General features: G+C 40.4%; 1 protein-coding gene across 1 annotated transcript in view; it reads left to right on the top strand.

Moving 5' to 3' along the window:
- Nucleotides 1-16,137, top strand: part of ZNF704 (zinc finger protein 704) — an 89,248-nt gene extending 73,111 nt beyond the window's left edge. The window contains exons 5-9 of the mRNA XM_068397309.1: nt 1,531-1,631; nt 3,693-3,954; nt 8,101-8,205; nt 13,575-13,669; nt 15,465-16,137. Of these exons, the coding sequence (XP_068253410.1) occupies nt 1,531-1,631; nt 3,693-3,954; nt 8,101-8,205; nt 13,575-13,669; nt 15,465-15,576 (675 nt within the window). The 3' untranslated portion in view covers nt 15,577-16,137. The remainder of the gene's footprint in view (nt 1-1,530; nt 1,632-3,692; nt 3,955-8,100; nt 8,206-13,574; nt 13,670-15,464) is intronic.
- Nucleotides 16,138-19,873: the final 3,736 nt, after the last annotated feature.

Below are 19,873 nucleotides of genomic sequence, written 5' to 3'. Positions count from 1 at the left end.
TTTTCAAACTGATGATAGTATTTAATATTATGTTATAAAAGTAAGAAATTTATCTGTCAGAATTTGCTAGATAGATTACATTTAATTTTAAGAAAAGAGAGTTCTGTATCTGTTTGAATGGTAGTTGTATTATCAGATCAAAAAATTACAGAGGGAATTTATGCAATTTATTCCACAGTAGATTTTCATACAAACAATATGATCAGGTACCTCAAATCTTAAAGCCCTTAGCATCCATATTTTCAAACAGGAGATGTTAAACTGCCAAGGAACTATGAGAACATGCTACTACAATCAACTTGTATTTTAAAAAGCCCATCAGCTGAGATTTTTAAAAATTATATTCTAATCATTGTCTTTCTAGCAAATGCTGAAACTTACCATCCACTGGCATGCAGTTCCAAAGGGTCCAAATTGAAGAAAGCACCAAGTCAGCTTTTGTTCAAGACACAGAGAAGCGTGTACTTAACTCTAAGGATGTGCTTGTTCCCTTTTTTTTAAATTGAGCTTTATATGAATATATTCATTTAATCTTACATGTAACTAAAATTACAGGATAATAATACAGTATTTTGAAGCTCTTCCTCATGTTTCTTTAATAATAAAGAAAATTATTCTGTAATGAAGAAAATTATTTTTGAGAATTACAAATTATTTAGATTTTTTTTTTATTTAAGGTTTATAAAGTAGATTTCATTTTGGGGTAAAATTAGCTTTAAAAAAAATCTATACAGTTCTGCAACATCTGTGTTGTTTGTTACCACATACTGTGCTTTAAATTAAGACCAGTTTTCTCCAGTCTTCAAAATATTGAAGATTGGGCTGGTTATAGCCTTGTTGTCTGCGCTCTAAATCAATGATAACTCAGTTTAGGCCGATGAAGTTATATTAAAGACTATAACAAGAATATTAAAATTAGATGATACACATATTCTTTTAGTTGAACACAGCCAGATGGCTTCTCATTCTCTTGTCCAAGTAAGGGTCACAGCAGCTTCTGAATGAAATAAAAGCAGGTTTTGCCAGCTCATGGGTGAATATTGTCATTGCGAAGCTACGGTTTTCTGGCACAATATTTTTTCTGTGTTGCAAAATTGATGAGCAGAAATATTCATAAGAGCTTGCTTTAGGAAGATCTTAATTTAAGAAGATCTTAATTTAAGAAGATGCCTTACATTAAGCGATAAGTCCTCATCGGTTGTTCTTTGAAAGGCTCCAAAGAGGTGTAGGAAGTTTTTATATCATCTGCTTTCTTTAGTGGGGAAACAGGAACTGGAACTTACAATGAAAAAGCCATTGCAAAGAGCAGAGAGAGGTACAGTTTTGGCACAAGTTGCTCCTGTGGCTTTTCACTGGGATTCTCCTCAGTTCAGTAGGATGACACTGTTGACAGAGACTATTACATCGTTACAGATTCAGAGTTAGAGGCTCTGAACCTTCACAGTGTTTTGTAACTGTATATCTGTTTTGGGTGTTTTGATTTTCTTTCTATGTTCCATGCAACTAATGTTGCTCTACTCATAATTCCAGAACTCAATGAAGGTGATGTTCAAATGCCTGTGGAAAAACTGTGGGAAGGTACTGAGCACAGCTGCAGGGATACAGAAACACATACGGACCATTCACCTTGGGTAAGAGAGCAGTCTCTTCGGAAGTCTAAAGGATTTGGTATAGAAGGGGAACAGTCGCACTTGGCCGGAGGGGTGAACTGGCTTGTCCATGGCTTTTCTGTATTAGATCCCTAGGTTTCTGAGGAAATTGCAGAGTAGTGCATCAAGGTGAACAGGAATTTATTCCAACAGCGAGGCACTTTCTTTCCTGAACTTTTGTGAACTTTACTAGAAGGTCAAATACAGCTCTAGGTCACACTGCACTTCCCTAACGGCAGCGCAGCTCAGTGGCATTTACTTCATATGTGCTATCCACATGTCACGTCCAGGCTGACGCTGTGCGAAAGACAGCAGGTTTCAGGGTCTCGCATGAATACTTTCCAGCTTTGTTTCACATCGGATCAGGTGCTTGTGCTAGTTCTGAGTCAAATTAACTCAAAAAACCCCCCCAAACCTAAGAAACCTAAGAAAAAGAAACTGAGCTGCAATTCCACGTATATGTTAGTTGGACTAGAAGCAAAACCGAATGAATCTTGTATGACACAAGCTTGTTGCAGAGCTTTAGTTTGCAACTGAAATCTCCTGTGCAACTCGCAGAGGGATCTAGCTGTCTCGTATATAGTTACAGTGGGGACTCATGGTCTTCACATATTAGGTATGTGGAAATACATCTCTATTGTGTAAGCCTAGGTTACCCAGTGCTTAAAAATTAAGGTGGCCATGAGGAAGTAATCTGGTGTGGAGCTCAGGAGAGTCTTGCAAAGTTCATAGTAATTGCTGTTGGGCTTAGTCTCTGAAGAGTGAGGCTATCAGAAACAGAGAAAATCTCTCTCAGAATGCAGTTACGAATGTTGCTTTGTCCTGTATATTACGAGGACATCCTTTTCGTGGTATGGGAGAGGGAGAAGTAAAGAGCAGAACTTCCCTGGAATTTGTAGTTTGTCACTTTGCCAGAGAGAGGAGTTTTGATGAGGGACTGGCTACGGTTGGATGGATGGTACTTCTGGTAGAGCATTTAAAACCTGCTGAACCCATGCTCTCTTAACAAGTTCTATTGAGTAAGGTGGTGAGAGGACCACAGGTAAAGGTATACGGGCAAGCAGGCTGAAGAACTGGCTAGGGGCTGGTTTTGTGATGCATGCCTAGAAAAAGAGAGGCCCTGATATGGACATGCAGGCAGGAGAACACTTAGGGCTCTCAGATTTCCCATATGGAAGATTCAGGAGAAAATACACATTTATGAGCTGTGAGTTACATCTATATAGCATGTGGATTGTGAATGTGCTAAAATAGTGGTTTGTTTTGGACTTCCAAGATAAGATATAGCCTACTGGGAACTACTGCTTTGACTGCGCTGCTTCGCTCCCAGCACTTGCACTCAAACACGCAGCAGATAGTGCCAGGGATGCATGGGCAACTAGACCTTTTACATCTCCTCCTTCAGTAAGTCTGCTTCTGGAGAGTAGGACCAGAAAATCCTGCACTGGCTAGCCATGCTGTGTATGTCCTTTCTCTGCCTGTGTCTGAGTGAGTTGCATGGTGAGACTGTTTTGCAGCAGCTTCTTCTGTTATGCCAAGGAAAGTTGCGGTGACCCATGGCCATAACTATATTTGGTTTAATTAAGTAACCTATGATAAGATTACATATTGTTTGCCCTAACATTAGTGAAGTATATCTTGTCCGTGTTTGTTATCTTTACCCATCCCTCTGTGGCTGCTCTGTGATTTCTGAAGTCAAAGTGCATTGAGATTTTTGTTAACTTCAGTAGTTAGGAATGAGAAGCTGGTATTTAAGCTGAAGCATAGAAGTTAAACATCTGCCCCAAGGTCAAAGAATTAGTCAAGAATAACACAGAGAGAAAAAAATTCTAATTCCTTCTTCTTTTCCCTTCAGACTAGATGATTTTCTTTTCCTCTGCCCCTTTCCTGCAGCAAGAATGCTGATAAAGTAGGTAGGGTTGAAACTGGGAATATTAATTTATTGTCAGTATGAATATATTTGCTCATGCATCTAGAACTTAAATTTTACTTTGGGGTTCTTGCTTTCATTTAATCAGTCCTTCATTCTTTGTCTTGATACAGACGTGTAGGAGAGTCTGACTATAGTGATGGAGAGGAGGATTTTTACTATACAGAAATCAGGCTCAACACGGACTCAGTAGCTGATGGCTTAAGCAGTCTTTCCCCAGTGTCTCCATCTCTAGCATCTCCTCCTTCCTTTCCCACCCAAGATGCAATCCGTCCTGAAACTTCCTGTGCCAAAACTGAGACTAAATTGATGACACCTCTGAGCCGCTCAGCTCCTACCAACCTCTACCTCGTACACACGGACCATGCTTACCAGGTAACACTAGTGAGAGCGAACTCCATTGATTACACTAATGTCATAGATGTGTAAAGAAATCTCAGATCACAATGTCTAGGTTTTAAAAAGCCAAGTCTAGTTTCAATGGGTTGAAGAGTTTTCAGGGCAGCCCGAGGGATTCGTCTCATTTCAATTTAGATGTCCACTTCTGAGCTAGTTGTTTGTTTGTTTGTGCTCCCACCGTAGCCGGTGGATTTTGGGGTGCTATTTATCCAGCCACACGTAGGTGCATACTTCAGGTTGAGAAGGGTTGCTCTGTGTATCCGACTGTTAATTCTCCGCTGACCATAAGGAGGGCCCAAGGTGATGTGCTCAGATGTGGTGTCCTGCATTGTAAAAATTCTCATTCAGTCATCCAAATCCCTCCCAGAGTCTTCATTTCAGCTCTGCTTGTACTGGATGTGTCTGTAGGCAAGTACCCAAGGGATGCCAGAACAATTCATTCCCTTTATTTGTACAGTGTGAGATGTCAGTTTGCATAGGTGAAGTAGAGCAGGAAGAATGAAAAGGCATATGGTATCCTCCTACTCTTAGAGGTAATGCTTTGCAAATGGCAAAAATCCAATCAGATCCAAAAACTGCTATTCCAAAAACTTCCAGCTAGGTTCAGACAGAAAGCATTAATTTTAAAAGTGTACTAAAATTTGACATGTTTTGGTCTGGATACCATATGAGAAAAGAATAGAGGCTCTGAAGTAGTGTGGTCCATGACCTGTGCATGCACCGGAGAATTGAACTCTCTTAAATTTATCAAATGCAATAACTTTTGTATACAGCATTGTGCATATGAAACCTTTTTGTTATGTGTCTGGAGCAGACCCACTAAAAGGGCAGAAGGAACCACACAGAATTCACAGGCTTGTTTTAGACTCTTGTGCACAGTGGAAGGCATGGGCAGAAGCTTGGCATCTCAGCTGGGAGCTGTATCAGGTAGCACACCAACCTGGGGACCAAGCCAGCTAGGAGAAAGACTTTCTTCTCAGTCTAGCTTGAGCCCCGCCTCTCCCAGAGTGAGGCACCAAGTCTAGGCTGCCGAGAAGAGTCTCGCTTCATTTGGGATTTGCAGTCGTAACAGTCTTCACTGCAGTTTGGAGTTTCACTCAATCCTTTTTTATAAGCAGCCTTTGAGTAAAGCACTTGCCTAAGGAAATCCTAGTTCAGGTGTTTAAGCTGCTTGAATTGGATTTGAACTGATGAATTCCACGACACGAGACTACAACTGTCTGAGCCCTGTCTCCTTTTCGAGTTGCTCTGGTTTCAGTACTTCATTTCAGCAGCGAGGAGTGACACAGGCCACACTGTTCAAGGCTTTCTAGTTGGAAGCAGGAGGTGGGGTCCCTGCTCAAGCATTCAGGTTGCCCTTGCAAAGGAGGCAGCCTCTGCAGAGCAGGTCAGTGGCATCCTGTGCTAGGGTCCCTCTGGCCCAGCAAGAAGAGCACTCTCCGGGAGGCAAGGTGGAGATTCAGCTCTCATCAGCAAGAGGAGGAATTGAGCCCAGATTTCACTCGTAGCATTTAAGCATTCTTGTGACTAATCTGTTGTGTAAAAGGGAATAGAAGAGAAGGTGATGACAGCATATTTAATACCACCAGATTTCCTGCAGTTTGCTTGCTGGAGTGAGCCACATACAGAATTTCAAAACTTTCTTTACTTCTAATAAAAATATTACCTGTATCAAAACTGAAACAAAGTATTGAATGGGAATGCAGTGATGAAGACAACATCTCGTACGAATGAGAGTATGAAAGTGGAAATAACTTCATTGGGAGTGAAGAAGCAAAATTCATAGCTCAAGGAACTCAGATAAGGGAGGCTGAATAATGTTCATCCCAGGATTCCTGTTAAAAAAGAGAGAAAAATATGGAACCCAAAGCTGGGTCACAGGAATCCTAAATGGATCTGTGAATTGCCATTTACTGTATGACTGGAAAACGACACATATAATACCTCTAGTAAGAAAGGTGTAAAGGGGAAGTGATCAGGCAAGTCCTAACTCTCTTCTCTGAGCCGGTCCTATGGATGAGGAAAGATTTAGAAGAATAACTGAAGAAATCGTGAAAAGTAGAGTAAATGAAGTGAACTGCAATGGAGGAACCCAAAGAAAAATTATGCTAGAACAGTCTAACATTTTCCTTGGACAAGTTAGCTTTGTAAACAACAAAGAAGCAGTACAGAAGAACAAATCCCTCTGGATTCAAGGAGAGCATTTGATCTTAAAACACATAGGCTGTATTGGTTAGGCTAGAGACTAAATTTAGTGTAGGAGAGGGAGCTGGGAAGTCAGGGAGAACAGCAGTGAGTTATTTTGAAAGGGCTATTGAATGTTATTAGTGGAGGTGAATGAAAAGCTGTATTTGGGCCTGATCTCATTTCCATTAAATCATTTTGGTACTAGACAAATACTATAATAAACTTCAGTGATAACGAACTCAAGAGACATCAGCAGTACAGGGATTTGTATATCATGCTTACATGACTGGGTGATCTTAAGAATAATAGGTTTTGGATGCAATTTAATGGTGGAAGATGCAGAGTCCTGCACCTTAGGAACTAATGAGATTTTTCTGCTCTAAACTGGCGTAGTTAGAAAATTACATGAGGAGGAAACCTGTGTTCATTAATCAAGCACAGAATGACTGTGAGCCAAAAACAACAGGTCTGTGAAGGGAAGAAAAGTTGTCAGCTTTCTTGGGTAAGAAATATCTAGGAGAGACAGGGATTTTTAATGCCGTTGTACAAGACCCCTGGATAACTTCAACTGAAATCCTGAGCAGAGTTCTGATCAACCAAGTCTGAGGATGATAGGCTCCAATTAGAAGGGGTAGAAAGAAGGTGATTGGAGTGAAGAGGGAGAGCAGGGAGGACATGGAGGGCCTCTCCAGCCCAGGGACTGACAGCTCGGGCAAAGCAGGGGCGAGGGGAGGATGAGATTGCTGCCTGGGAAGAAAGTGAGAGGGCAAACATGAGAAGGGAAGAGGACAAGCATGTGCTGTTTCAGATATAAGGGCAATGTTGACACCAATAAATAATTATAAATTAACCATTAATATATTTTAACTGGAAATTAGATGGAGGTCTCTAAGCAAAGTGAGATTGGGATATAGAAGCTCTTCAGTTCGTGGTAATGTTATGGTTGCTTACCTTATGGAAGAGATTGTCTAAGATGTTAGCCTGAAAAAGGCAGTTGTGCGTGATGAAAGAAGATGCACATCTGGGAAACAAATTGATTGTCTAAATCTGATCATGTCTGAGGTAGATATTTAGGCACTGAGAAAACTAAGAATTGAGCACCATGGTATTTTGCTGACCCACAGCAATTTTAAACCTCTCTTACTTCATGTTGCATTACGAAACTAGTGCCTGCACCTGTTAAATTTAACTACAGAGGAACTACAGGCGGGCACTTTCAGCATCTAGGATTCCTCTTGCGGGTCTTACTCGAATACCCAAGGAAGTCGCCACACTGACCCCAGCTTTGAGCTGGTATCCTTGTGGGATGCTGAGAGGAGGCAGTGCTGCCTCACTCCCCACCCAGCTGTCTCCAGTTCTTTCTGGCAGGAGCGCCGTGGTCATTCACTCCTTCCCGTTTGAACAGGGTTGTGATGAAGCACTACTGGTACCATCTGGTCTTGCCAAATTTTTCTTGATGCCTTTCAGCGAGGTTTGTATATTTTATGGAGCTCAGTGATTGTTTACTCTGTGTGTCTGTCTGGATTCTCTTGGAGCTGTCAGCAGGCTCGGAAGCCCGCAGAGCATCACTGCCATAGACGGAGGCATCCAGTGGTCTCCGTTTCTTTTCCTTGGAGGGACTCCAGGGTATATGATGTTTGATTTTGTGTGGTTTTTTATCAGATCTAGATTTTAGGGGTTTTGTGTGGATTCTTGTGAGAGCTATTGTCTTTCTCTAAACAAGGTTTTAAGAACAGTGATATATAAATACGTCCCTTCCTTACTGGCTCATCCATGATTATCTCTCATAAGGGTAAAATGCTTGTCACCATGCAGATTTTTTCCACCTCGGAAAGTCTTTTATAGATTTACAGTTTCAAGGAATGAAAGATCCCTTGAAATGCTTTGGAAGAGGAATGGTTCTTCTTACTGGAATAATATTTTCTTTTCACACAGGCCACTCCTCCAGTGAACATTCCAGGGTCAGCAAAATTCACTCCCAATGGCAGTAGCTTTAGCATCTCTTGGCAGTCGCCTCCAGTTACCTTCACCGGCATTCCAGTAAGTGAATGACATCAAAAAAAAAGAAAGAAAAAATAATAATAAGTTTTTAGAACTTTTTGCTTTGTTTCACAGTGTCTTATGATAGAAGTAAGTTTGACATAACAGGTACTGAGAAGAAACAAATTAAATATTTTTTTTTTTTTTTGCCAGAATGGCTGATTTTAACACTTCTGCCGGTCTCTTTAATTCAGTACAGATACCTTTTTTTGTATCAGTGTCTACAAGCAGAGAATTGGATCTATAGAATATATTTTTTAAACTCTTATGTTTACAAAAGAACATTCTGGTAGGTGCAGAGCCTGGCACTATGTGCTTCTTTTTGTGCCACTAAGAGATTTCTTACAAAACCGGGTGGAAAATCAGCAAGGTGATGGTTATGCTAACAGGCTAATTGGATTCAAGCAGTAGGGCTGTTACCTAAGTGAACTCTGAAGATGAAGCATATTTGAAAGGCAACTGAAAGAAACAAGATGAAATGCGAAGTCTCCATATATGTAGTCCCTGTTGATATCAGAAAATTCTGTACTTTTATACAGAAGATATGTTCAATACATATTGCATTTTGGTATTAATAGATATTGCAGTTTGGCACATTTTAATGAAGAGGTATTAGACGTATGTGTTAGATGTAAAGTCAGCTCTCACCTTTTCTTCAAAAAAGCTAGTGTACAAGGCCTAATTTCACGAACAGGACTGCAGAAGTGGGATGTTTGCTTAAACGTAGACTTCCAGTAGTCCTAAATGTAACACAGTATAGGTGTGGATACTGTAGGGGGAGTTAAAAACCTTTATCAAGCATTCAAAGGGATCAGGCTCCTAGTGCCTAGCATTTATGAGTAGTGGAAGGTCTTCTGTGTAATAAATATAAATAAATATTAACGTAACATATCCTAATTTTTATTGGAAAGCATTTTTCAGTATAAATTGCTATTCTCTAATCATAAGCCTTTTTGATATCATAACATTTAATTTAATATTACACTTCATGAATTTATGAATTTTTAAGATGTGTTATATAAGGCACATTGCTCATCCAAAGAACCATATAGCTTTTTTCCTCCTGACAGTGAATATTACGCATGGCGATAAGAGATACTATTTCTCTCCCTTCTCTTCACCAAGTGAATCTCCAAAGCTTCTTACTGTCAACCTTTGGCAAATCTTGGAGATTTTCTGCAGAGGCTGTGGCATCCTGCAGGGCTGATAAGAAGTGAAAGTGGCTGAATCAATTACACTGCGCTCTGCCAATGAATATTTATTAAATTCTATCAAGGAACAACTAACAGTGAAAGACATCATGCTGGCAGCAATTTGAGCTAGAGTGCCTTGACAGAGCGTGCTATCCATAAAGTTCCTCGAGAATTTGATTTCCCAACAATGGGGTTGATACGGAGTAATTATGAAACTGGCTCCTTTTGTGGAGTAGCAGAAATTGGTGCCAGGAGTGTTGGGAATCTAAAAATGCAATTAGCCACATTGTAAATCTGACACTTAAGAGGACAGGATTAGTCACGTATGTGTTGAGTTTACTTGTTCGAGCAACAATGTTGATCTGTGGCTGTAGAGTTGAGAGTTCTCAAAAGAATTTAAGAAATGCCAAATCACTTTCTGAGAATTGTGTGGAGATGCCAATGATTTAAGTACAATTTTAAAATAATCCCAATACAAAAACCTGGGGAAGCAGTGGTGGTGGCAGAATTATAAACCGCTCAGGGAACCGTATGAACTGCCTTTATATCTCTAACATTTATAAGGCTGTTTAGAAAAAAACAAAAAAACAAAACAAAACAAAACAAAAACCAAAAAAAACCCCACCTTCTAGGTTTGCACACATTTGACTAGTCTGTCATCAGTGAGATAATTTATGAATTACAAAGGCTTGCCTGCAGTGGAAAATTGTGTGCAGTAAGTGAGGGTGCAAATGCAAAGTGATGTTAAATGACTGTATATTAAATGAAGTTTTCATTCCTCCTGTTTCAACCTAAATTAGATATTGCCTTATAAAAACAGGGCTCTGTCAATTTCCACCCTTACACTGAGTGTAACTACTTTAGGAAAGCTATAGTATAGGGGACTTTCTCCTTCTGTTACGAGGTTTATTTACGCCCAGACTATGTGACAGAGCCAGCATACTGTAAACTCATGCAATAGTATACGTACATGGTCCCTGAGATTAGATGCATATCTGTAGCACCCATGGGAACTTCAGAGAGTAAGTCCAAACCATTGCTTTTTGCCTGACCCTTAATATTTATTCAAGTAGTTTTCTAAAATGGCTTTGGGATACTTTTTTGACCTGGACAAACCACTGAGCAGTACAGGATTAAGTACAGATTTTGCAAAACTGCGTAGGTCTACACATTTCTTCACGTTACTAGTGATGTTGGAATGGGGCCATTCTGTCCTTGACCCATTAGAGGGCTGTTGAATCCTGGTTTTGAACAGGCTTCTTTCTAGACCTGTATGTCAACAATTAAGTCCGCGAGAGAGATGAAGTTTCAACATAGTTTTCTTTTGTGGATTTTTTGACACCTTAGTGTTTCTTCATTCATTCCTGTGGACATTGAATTTTGATGACACTGAACACTCCCTGCTTGCTCTCATGGGAACTGGGGTGTTCAGACAGACATCATGACTTGCATTAAGTCCTCGCTTTCGGGCAGTCTTCAGCAGAGCAGCACCGAAAGGCCTTTGTGAAAGTGAGTGTGCTTATCAGCAAGTTCCTCAGCGCCTCAGAACAAGCTGTACATACAGCTAGATCAGTCAGGGTTCAGTATATGGCTGCTTTAGGCTCAGGGGTATTCGCAGCATCTAATCGTAGGCATTATCTAGAAGTCTTGTAGTCATAAAGGAGAAGAATTAAGGGAACCTCCAAAGTCCTTATACTTTGTGCTCTGAATCAGGCATAAGTTAGATTCCCAAGGCAGGTGGGAAATACACTTTTTCTTACCATTTTCACAAGATAACTTTGCAGGTGCAAGAGAAGGTTGAGTGTTGGCACAGCTATGCGTGCCATTCTCTGCATGAAGCAGAAAGAACAAGTTCATGTTTGCTCTACCACTTGAGACTGAACTAGGAGAAGAAATGAGGCACAGCATGGGGATGTACAAGGGGGATGAATTAAATGATGCAAGTGGGATGAGCAATGGTGGAGGTACTGGAGGACTTAACATAATGACCATATAGTTCCACTTCTATGTAATGTAGAAGAAAAGTCTTCTTGAATGCCAGCATGATCTTCCCTGTGTGATACTGCTTTTTACCTGCCTGCTCATAAGACCCAGAAAAGTTGAACAGGAGAGATCTTTAATAATCTGATGTATACAGATCATAAATCTTCTCTGTAACCACAGTTTCCCCCAGGAGATGTAACTGGAAACTCCAGGTCCTCCCTTCAAACAAACATTATCGTTTCACATTAATTCTCTGCATTAGACAACACTTCAAATGTGAAAAGCCTCTGAGGGCGAGGATTGCCTTCTCACGCCCTCCTCTTAATCTGCTCTTAGTGTTGCCTATAAAGGAGTACAGCTAACTGGTATTGTTTAGAGCTGCTGCAAAGCATATTGAAATACACAAAGCTCAACTTCAGTGCAGCTTAGCTGCCTTGGTGTGCCGATCCGTGGAAGCCATCATGCAGAGACCCTCTCTGGAGAATGTGAGGGGAGATGCAGTCTGCACACTGCAGTTACTGCACAAGCCTGTTCTGTGTTTGGAAGCAATCAGTATAATTGCTTATAACATAGGAGGCCATCAAAGTACTTTCTAGTTCAATGATAACCAGGGAATAAGTTGAGTATCAGTTAGTAGTGGTAGATATAAAAATATTCTGGTTTTTAAAATGCTTAAGAACCCTAGCAGAATTGCCTGGAGATCTCTGGTTGCTGGTAATGGCTGGAAAACCGTGCAGTGTGTGGTAAATGACAAAGACTAGAAAAATGTTATTGCTTTGCATTTTATCTTCAGTGTTTCAATCATTCTTAGGTAAAACAAGAGAAATGATTGATAAAAGATACGGAAAAAAGTAGACAACAAGCTGCTCTCAATATCCTGGAGTGATAGGACAGAAATAGCTAGTGTGGTCTTTGGATATATAAAACATGACTTATAGTAAGCAGGCAGAGAGAGAGGAAATTTCTCTCAAGTTTTGGAGATATATTTCATATATCAGTAATGGTCTAAACTTGTTCAGAGTGTGAGCTGCACATGCAGTTAAATCAGAAATTTCTGTAGTTACCAGCCAAGAGTAAAAGTTGAGAGTGTCTGCGCTCCATTACAAGTATTAGTTTTTTGCTACTGTGGAGTAGCTGTAAAATAGACTTTGTATCAAAAATCAAAGCACATTCAGTAACCCTCTTCAAGTGAGGTCAGTTCCCATTCTTCCAGATATATTATGAGACTTCAAAATGGCAGGAGTGAAAAGTCGTAGCGGTTCAGGGAACTATGGCAATATCTGCAGTTCCTGGCTGCAGGAGGCAGTGACTCCGTGCACCAGACGCCCAAATGAAGCTTGCTGCGTTCTGTACGTAACAAAAAATGAGTGTTCATAAATTTTTTCTGGTGTTTTAGATGTAAAGTGGTTGTGGCCTCAACCCAGGAGCAAAATAAAATTCTAGCAGTAAGTAATTTAGCAATTATTTAAGGCCAAGCTTTATGCCATGTTATTACTCGAATAATGCTGCCTGGAAAGTCTCAGCAGACCAAACTACACCCTTCACTTGGGAACATTCACAAAGGAAGACACCTGCTGAGAAGGTTTACAGTGCAGAATAAAGGAAATAATCCAGTGCATCTTACTCGCAGCCTTGATCAGAAGGGCTGCCTTGTACTCCCATTAAAACCCTGAGGGCCGCATTGTAACTGCCCTGCAGCAAACCCCCTTCTCCAAGCCTTGCTCTCCACAAAGAATGCCAAGTCACAGATGGGAGCAACATGTGAAATCCCTTTATTTCATAGGGGGTTATTGGTATTGATCTCAGCAGGGGCCGGAGTTTGTTTTTCCAGTTTTTTTCTCTGCTTAAATTGGAAGAAATTTTTGTAAGAGCTGGTCAGAGTTCTTAAATAAGAATGAATGTATTTTCTGTATTTCCCAGAACCTGCAGTGATGCTGATCTCTGTTCTGGTTTGCTCTGTTAGGATGACTGCAAGTACAGGGAAACAAAATGGAGCTAATATAATGTACCTAATGCTAAATGGACATGCTTCTAAATAGATCTGCAACTCACTTACGTTTGTGTGCTATGTAATAACCTTTCCTGGGTATCCTTGCCACCATGCATCATGAATTGCATTTTCTGGGAAAAGTGTTTATACTGCATTCATATGTGTACATTCTTCATAAGCAGCTTTTTTGTCTGTATTGACAGGTCTCACCAACTCATAATCGTCCTGCAGGGAGTGGAGAGCAGAAACAGTCTCACACAGTTCTTTCATCACCGCCTAGAGTAGCATTTGGCTTGAGGTATGGGACCATTAGCTCCTGCTGACAGACCAGCAGCCTCAGAACCTGGAAGGCATTGGGTAAATAAGATGTCAGTGGCCAGAGAAACAGAAAAACCACACCACCAACTGTGATTGCAGTTGTCTGGCAGTTTCTTACTAGAACGCTTCAGAGTAAGCGTTCGGGACCTATTTTGCTTTTCATTACCATCAAAGGTAAAGTTCGGGGGAGAAATGAGTTGTTGCGAAATGAAAAAGGCAGACTGTGAAGCAAAACTGCAGGCCTTGTGCCAGGCATGTCTGGAGTTCAGATGCGGATCTAAGTTGCCCTGTAAAGCAACGCTGCCCAGCTGCACTGCTCCAGCTGAAGCATCCTGAACTGCATTACATGGCTTTGCTTTTTTCCCCTGAAAGGCTGGGCTGTCTTATGTGTTCATCACCATTCAGTCAGTATGGTATTTGGCTTCAACTGAATTATAAGAAACCATGTCTTACAATAAATTAGATCAAAGGAAAACTTTTTATACCTTTTCTTCCTAGACATAAGCTACATTCGCTTCCATTAAAGCTAACTGATGTTTGACCAGAGCCTGCTTTAAAAGTGTTCAAAAAGTTATGTTAAAAAAATCAAACTGTGACACTAACTTTCTTACAGTAAAGAAACTCCTTATTTCTCACAGTCCTAAAGGTGACTGTACCCTAAAATGAGACAAAACGAACATTTCATACATTTCATTTTCTTTATGACTCTCAGATCATTGCATATGCTACAAACCAAACGTAGGATCTTCCTAATTCGTGGATTGTGCCCATTAACGAATGATCAGTAACCAAAAAATGTGTAGGTATGCAAGAGAGGAATCACCAGGCAATTCCATGTGTGCCATGCAGCGTGTAAACAGGTACTAAACAATTCTGTCTGTACAGTGATTTGATTTAAATACGCCAGGCCAGATGGCACTGCTGTAGCGAGCATTGGGTTACTTCTTGTAGCATTGCTCCTCAGGTTTGCTGGCTTGCTACGTATTGAATCAAAAAAAGTTCCATTTTAACTGTTACTTTGATCATTTTGTAAACTTGTGAACTTTTGAATGGGGTTATATGATGGAAAACATGACAATCGTTATAGCTTTAGAAGCAGACACTGCCTGCCTTGCTGACTTTGCGGACAACAGAGAACAAGCACCCGTGAACGTGCTGCAAATGAGGGCAAGGGTTAAAACTTTATTTCAATCACTTTGTTGTTTTTCAGTCAGTGAGCTCAGAGCAAACCATGCAGGAAGGACTGGCAAGCTGAGGAGCGGGTAGCTTTTCCCCTCTTTTGCATAGCTACTACCTGCTGGTAGTCAAGGTCTGCTGCTCAGAGCTATGCAAAATATTCGTACCACAGCTCTACAGCAAAGAGGACTCCTGCTTGGCGTGACCTGGACTGCGCTGTAGAATAGCTATGACTGTCCCTGACAGCTTGGCACTTAACGTGGCTAAAGTACCATTTATCTAGCCTGGGTTTAGTCACTGGCTGAAGTCAGGGCTGTATGTTCCTGGGATCATTCTGGAGGAGAGGAGCAGGCTCAGCAGCTGCTGCAGAGGCTGTAGAAGCCAGGCGAGGAGGACAGGTCCCTCAGAGCTGTGGAGTCACGGCTATAGGTCTGTCTGCTCCATCAGCTCCCAGTTGACTGGAAAACAACCCAAATCCCTTTGAAATGCCAGGGGTTCTCTGCCTGCTGTGCTCCATTGAGACTGTTGTCCTGATCTTAGGGTGATAAAGCAAAGCTAGGAAAGCATCTCATTAACAAGCTTCCCTTTCTCTCTGACAGGAAGCCTAGAGGGGAGGGGAAAAAGTGTCGGAAGGTCTATGGGATGGAGAACAGAGACATGTGGTGTACTGCCTGCCGATGGAAGAAGGCCTGCCAAAGGTTCATCGACTAAAGTTTGCAATTATGCAGAGGATTTGGGGATGGGGGAGGACAACAGCAGAACCAGATTGCTGCAGCTGCACTGTATCACCTCCCATTTTCCCTCCAGTGATGTGGTGTTGGGGGTTTTGTTTTTTTGGGGTGGTTTTTTTTTTAAAAAAGAGCTTTGTATTTCAAAGTGAAGCACTTGTAGCCAAGGAGAAGCACTAATCAAAACCTGTGTGGAGCAATAGAGAAAAAAAAAAAAAAAAAGGTAAAACCAAGAACATACATACAACAAAATTCTGTCTTACTAAGTATGGCAACCAGAGCAGCTATTAGTGTTTTTCTGTAAAAGAAAGGAAAAAGTTAATTTTTTTGCTAACTCTGTGAGCTGCTTGCTCCTTAGGATCATTTTTAACCATTTCAGTCTCTGTGCTGTGAACGTCTGTATTTGCTAAACTGAACGATTTTTCTTTTCCTGAAACGAAGATTTCTTTTTGAAAGCTTTCTAATAAACACTTCAGAGTCGTATAAGCTACAGTTTTCTCGACAAAAGCTGTACTAAGACTGGAGACTGCTAAATAATTCTCCTGATAGGAATGATCGTGATTAGATTATATTTTTGGAAAGAGGATGTGGGGAAGAGTTGGGATTTTCGTTTGTTTGTTTATAGGAGAAGAGCAAAGTCTGAACTTGCAAGGAGGACAAGCAGTGCTCCTGGAAGATTTTTAAACCAGGCACAGACCAGTGGAGTGGAACAAAGTAATTTAAGTACCAAATTGGATTTTGATCCTCTAGAGGAAGAAAAGCAGCAGTGGAAAGTCACCAGCAGATATTGTCACAACGAGAAGTTGAGGGAAGAAATCCAGTGATGCTTGATTGAAAGCTGTAAGAATATAATGGGGGTCCAGTAGCTTTTCTTACCGCTCTCCCATTTCCAAGGGAGGACAAACAGTTGGACCAGCATGTCTGTTGCTACAGGAGGCCTGTAAAGAACTGGTAAATGCAGCCACTAGGATTCTATGTAAAACTATTCAGGGACATGATCCAACCCAGCAGTTCTGCTCTTGCTTCCTTTTTCTCTTATTTGAGAGATTGTTATTACGATAATGTTTGCTTAGCTTTTTTTTTTCCCCTATTAAAGTTGCTAAGATTTATTTGATGCAAAAGACTCGTAAAGAAAAAAAAATACCCCCTTTCCACAACATCATCTCAGAAAGAGAAGTGCAACAGCAAAGGAGCAGCTTATTTATGGTAAAAGTCCATTTCTTAACTCATTTTGATATACGAATTAACAAGTTTCTCTACTTGCAGTACTTGGATAGATTTGGGCACTTCAGTTTCTCTGTCCATTAGAAAGTATATAGCACAATGCGGCAAGCTGGTGTTTTGTCTCAACTTGTATCGAATTACTATTAATTAATGATTATTTTTGCATTGAAATAAAGTAAGGATTTACTAGGATATGAATGTATATGGTTAAATAATACTTGCCTGTTAAAGAAAACAAGACACTTCAAAAATATCAAACAAAGCCACAGAAGCAAAATTTTGCCTATTAATAGAGGCATGGAGGCCCACAAATTCCTGGTTTTTTTTTCCCCGTACCATTTGAAATTAGACCAGATCTTTTTCTTTTTTTTTTTTCTGTAAACTGGCTCATTCTCACTGAAATAAGGGGACTCTAAACAGCTTTCTAAAATATGGTCCAAAGTTCACTTGATAGCTTTATTAAGCATGCATAGCTGCTTATGCCTATGTAAAAACACAAAATAACAACGCAGTTGTTTAAAATATACGCTATGAATTCAGTAAAGTAGTAGCGAGAAGTTAAATTTATAATAGGAGCTACCGAAGGTTATCATCTGATTTTCTTTGAACAAGTTAATTGGGCAATCAGCTGCCTAATTTGAGCACGCTATTTCTGCAGTTGTTTACAAATTGTGTAATTTACATGCACAAGTGGCAAGATACGCTTGCAGGCACGCAATTACTTGATTTTTCTGCCCAATTCTGTTCTCTAAGTCATAAAAAAAAAAAAAAAAGAAAAATAGACTCTGAAATCTAGTAAGACCCTGAAATATATACACGTATATGTGTGTATGAGTATTTATGTGTGTATATATATATATTAAAAACTAGATATTATATAGGTTTTTTATATATATATATATATGTAAAATCTGGGGTCAACAGGGAGAAGAAAGATTGTTTTCTTTATAAATATAAAAAACAAGACACTAAAGGTCAGTGGATGTACATAGCCACTGCATTATCTTCTTTCCTCTTAGTAAAATGTGGGTCATGGCTTTTCTTTAGATGTTGTATTTTTTCAATTTCCTTAGTAAAATACCTTATAGTGATTCATAGTCATTTCATCTTCAAACACAGAGCTTGCTGGTGGTGTATATACTTTGGTATAATTTAGAGAATTTGGGACTTTTCCAAGATAATCCTGCCAATTACCCCCCCCATTTTTACAAGCACTCCAAGACTAATTATAAAGCATTCCATAATTAATTTGACTATTGTTAGGCTGACAGTATTTACCTATATATTTGTTGTTCCCCTCCTTTTATATTTTCCCTTTCTGCTTTGGAGGATTTTTTTGAAAATGGCGTATCAAATTGTATATTGTTTCTATAGTGTTATGGCATTGTGAGCACCTTTCCCAAGGGCACTTTACGGATTATTGTAATAAGATTATTCTTTATAAACTTCTGCACAGAAGAATGTTTTTGTCACCAGACCAGATTGCCCTCTGGTACAAATTTGATATGGGTTACATATAGGCACAAAAGCCAGAAATCATCAAAACAAGATAGAAAGTTGGTGTTAACAAAAGAGAGGACAGAAGATACTTGATAAATCCTGCCAGGACAAAGCTAAATTACCAGCATTTTTACACAACCTTTAATCAGCGGTTTATATTAAATCAGTTTTGCATCTTATGGCAGTGGCATTTTGATTCAAAAGTAGACACTCCTCGAGTTACTGTGTCTCAGCCATGGCCAGCGATAGCGAGACGGCACGGCCATCTGGACCTGCATGAAGCATTCACCAGTCGCTTGGTGCTTTGAACTCAGATTACTTCACGTCACATGAGCACTTGGGCGCCCACCGAGATCCCCTTCGCCCTCCTGTCACACCCAGCAAGAACAGAAATGTCAGCAAAGCCTTTCCTGTGCTGGCAGTACAAGCGTAATCTGGAATAATCTCTTCCATTTTTCAGTCTGCTGCTTTGGTGTTGCTTTAAGCTACATTGCTGTCCTCCTGACATCCGATTCATCTCACACTTCTGCACCAGCCTCTCTGAAAGAGTCAGATGTCTTTCTTTTCTCAAGGAAGAGCTAGCCTGAATGCTGTGGTCATTTGTCATCATCGGTACACGCTGTTTCCCCTGTTTTTGGTGCCTCTGTGGGAGGTAGATCATTCTGTCTGACCTCCTGGAGAAGTCAGAAAGAACGGCCTGAATGCATCACACAGTCTCTGTGTGCTACAGGGGTTTGGGCGTGGGTTCATTTATGTCAAGAGCCAGAACTTCCACCTGAGATACAAAAATGGAAGGATCTACTTTATTGGATTTAACCACTTACTAGTGTTGATGCTGGTAACAAAAATTGCCAACATCAGTATCAGAGTGGAGATCAACTGTATAGATCCCCAATATTTCTCTTCAGGAGTTTTCTTGCTATAACAAACCTATTTCCTACTTCCCCATTTATCCCATCCCCTGAAGATCTGGAAAAGGAGATAATTTTCGAAGTGGGAAATTTTAATGGCAGTTTTTAAAATGTGACTGTGCTCCAACTGCTCCTGTATGAAGCACTTGGACGTTACAAACTCAGATCATCTTAGTTACAAAATGGTTTCCACCCAAAACAATGTGCCTGATTCTGTAGTGCCTTGCACAAATGTAACGGGATACACCAGATGCAAAGGGAGCGAAAACTTTTCCATTCCAATTTGCGGGTTTATACTTACTTTTAACCAATAACAGTTGTCACCTAGCAGGTATCTGTTGTCATGCAAGCCAGGCCTGTAAGCCCTGCTTGTGTGAATAAGCTGAGCAGAATGCCTGTCATTTGTTGAATTACTTTTTCCGAATCATTACCCTGATAGGAACGTTAGCTATCTAATGATCTTCAGATTCCGTGCCCCCGTTCGCTATCACGACGTCACTTTCTTCGTTCCTTCTCCCCTTCATTTTTTTAAGGTCATGACTAGGTAGGCAACACAACAGGAGGCAAAGCTTTAGCCAGAAGTTCTTTTAGAACCTGCATGCAAGAATGGATTCCAGCTCCAAGCAATATCCCAGATGTCCTTGT

Source organism: Nyctibius grandis, chromosome 3, assembly GCF_013368605.1.
Source record: "Nyctibius grandis isolate bNycGra1 chromosome 3, bNycGra1.pri, whole genome shotgun sequence".
Lineage (NCBI taxonomy): Eukaryota > Metazoa > Chordata > Aves > Nyctibiiformes > Nyctibiidae > Nyctibius > Nyctibius grandis.
This window is presented reverse-complemented; position numbering and strand designations above follow the sequence as displayed.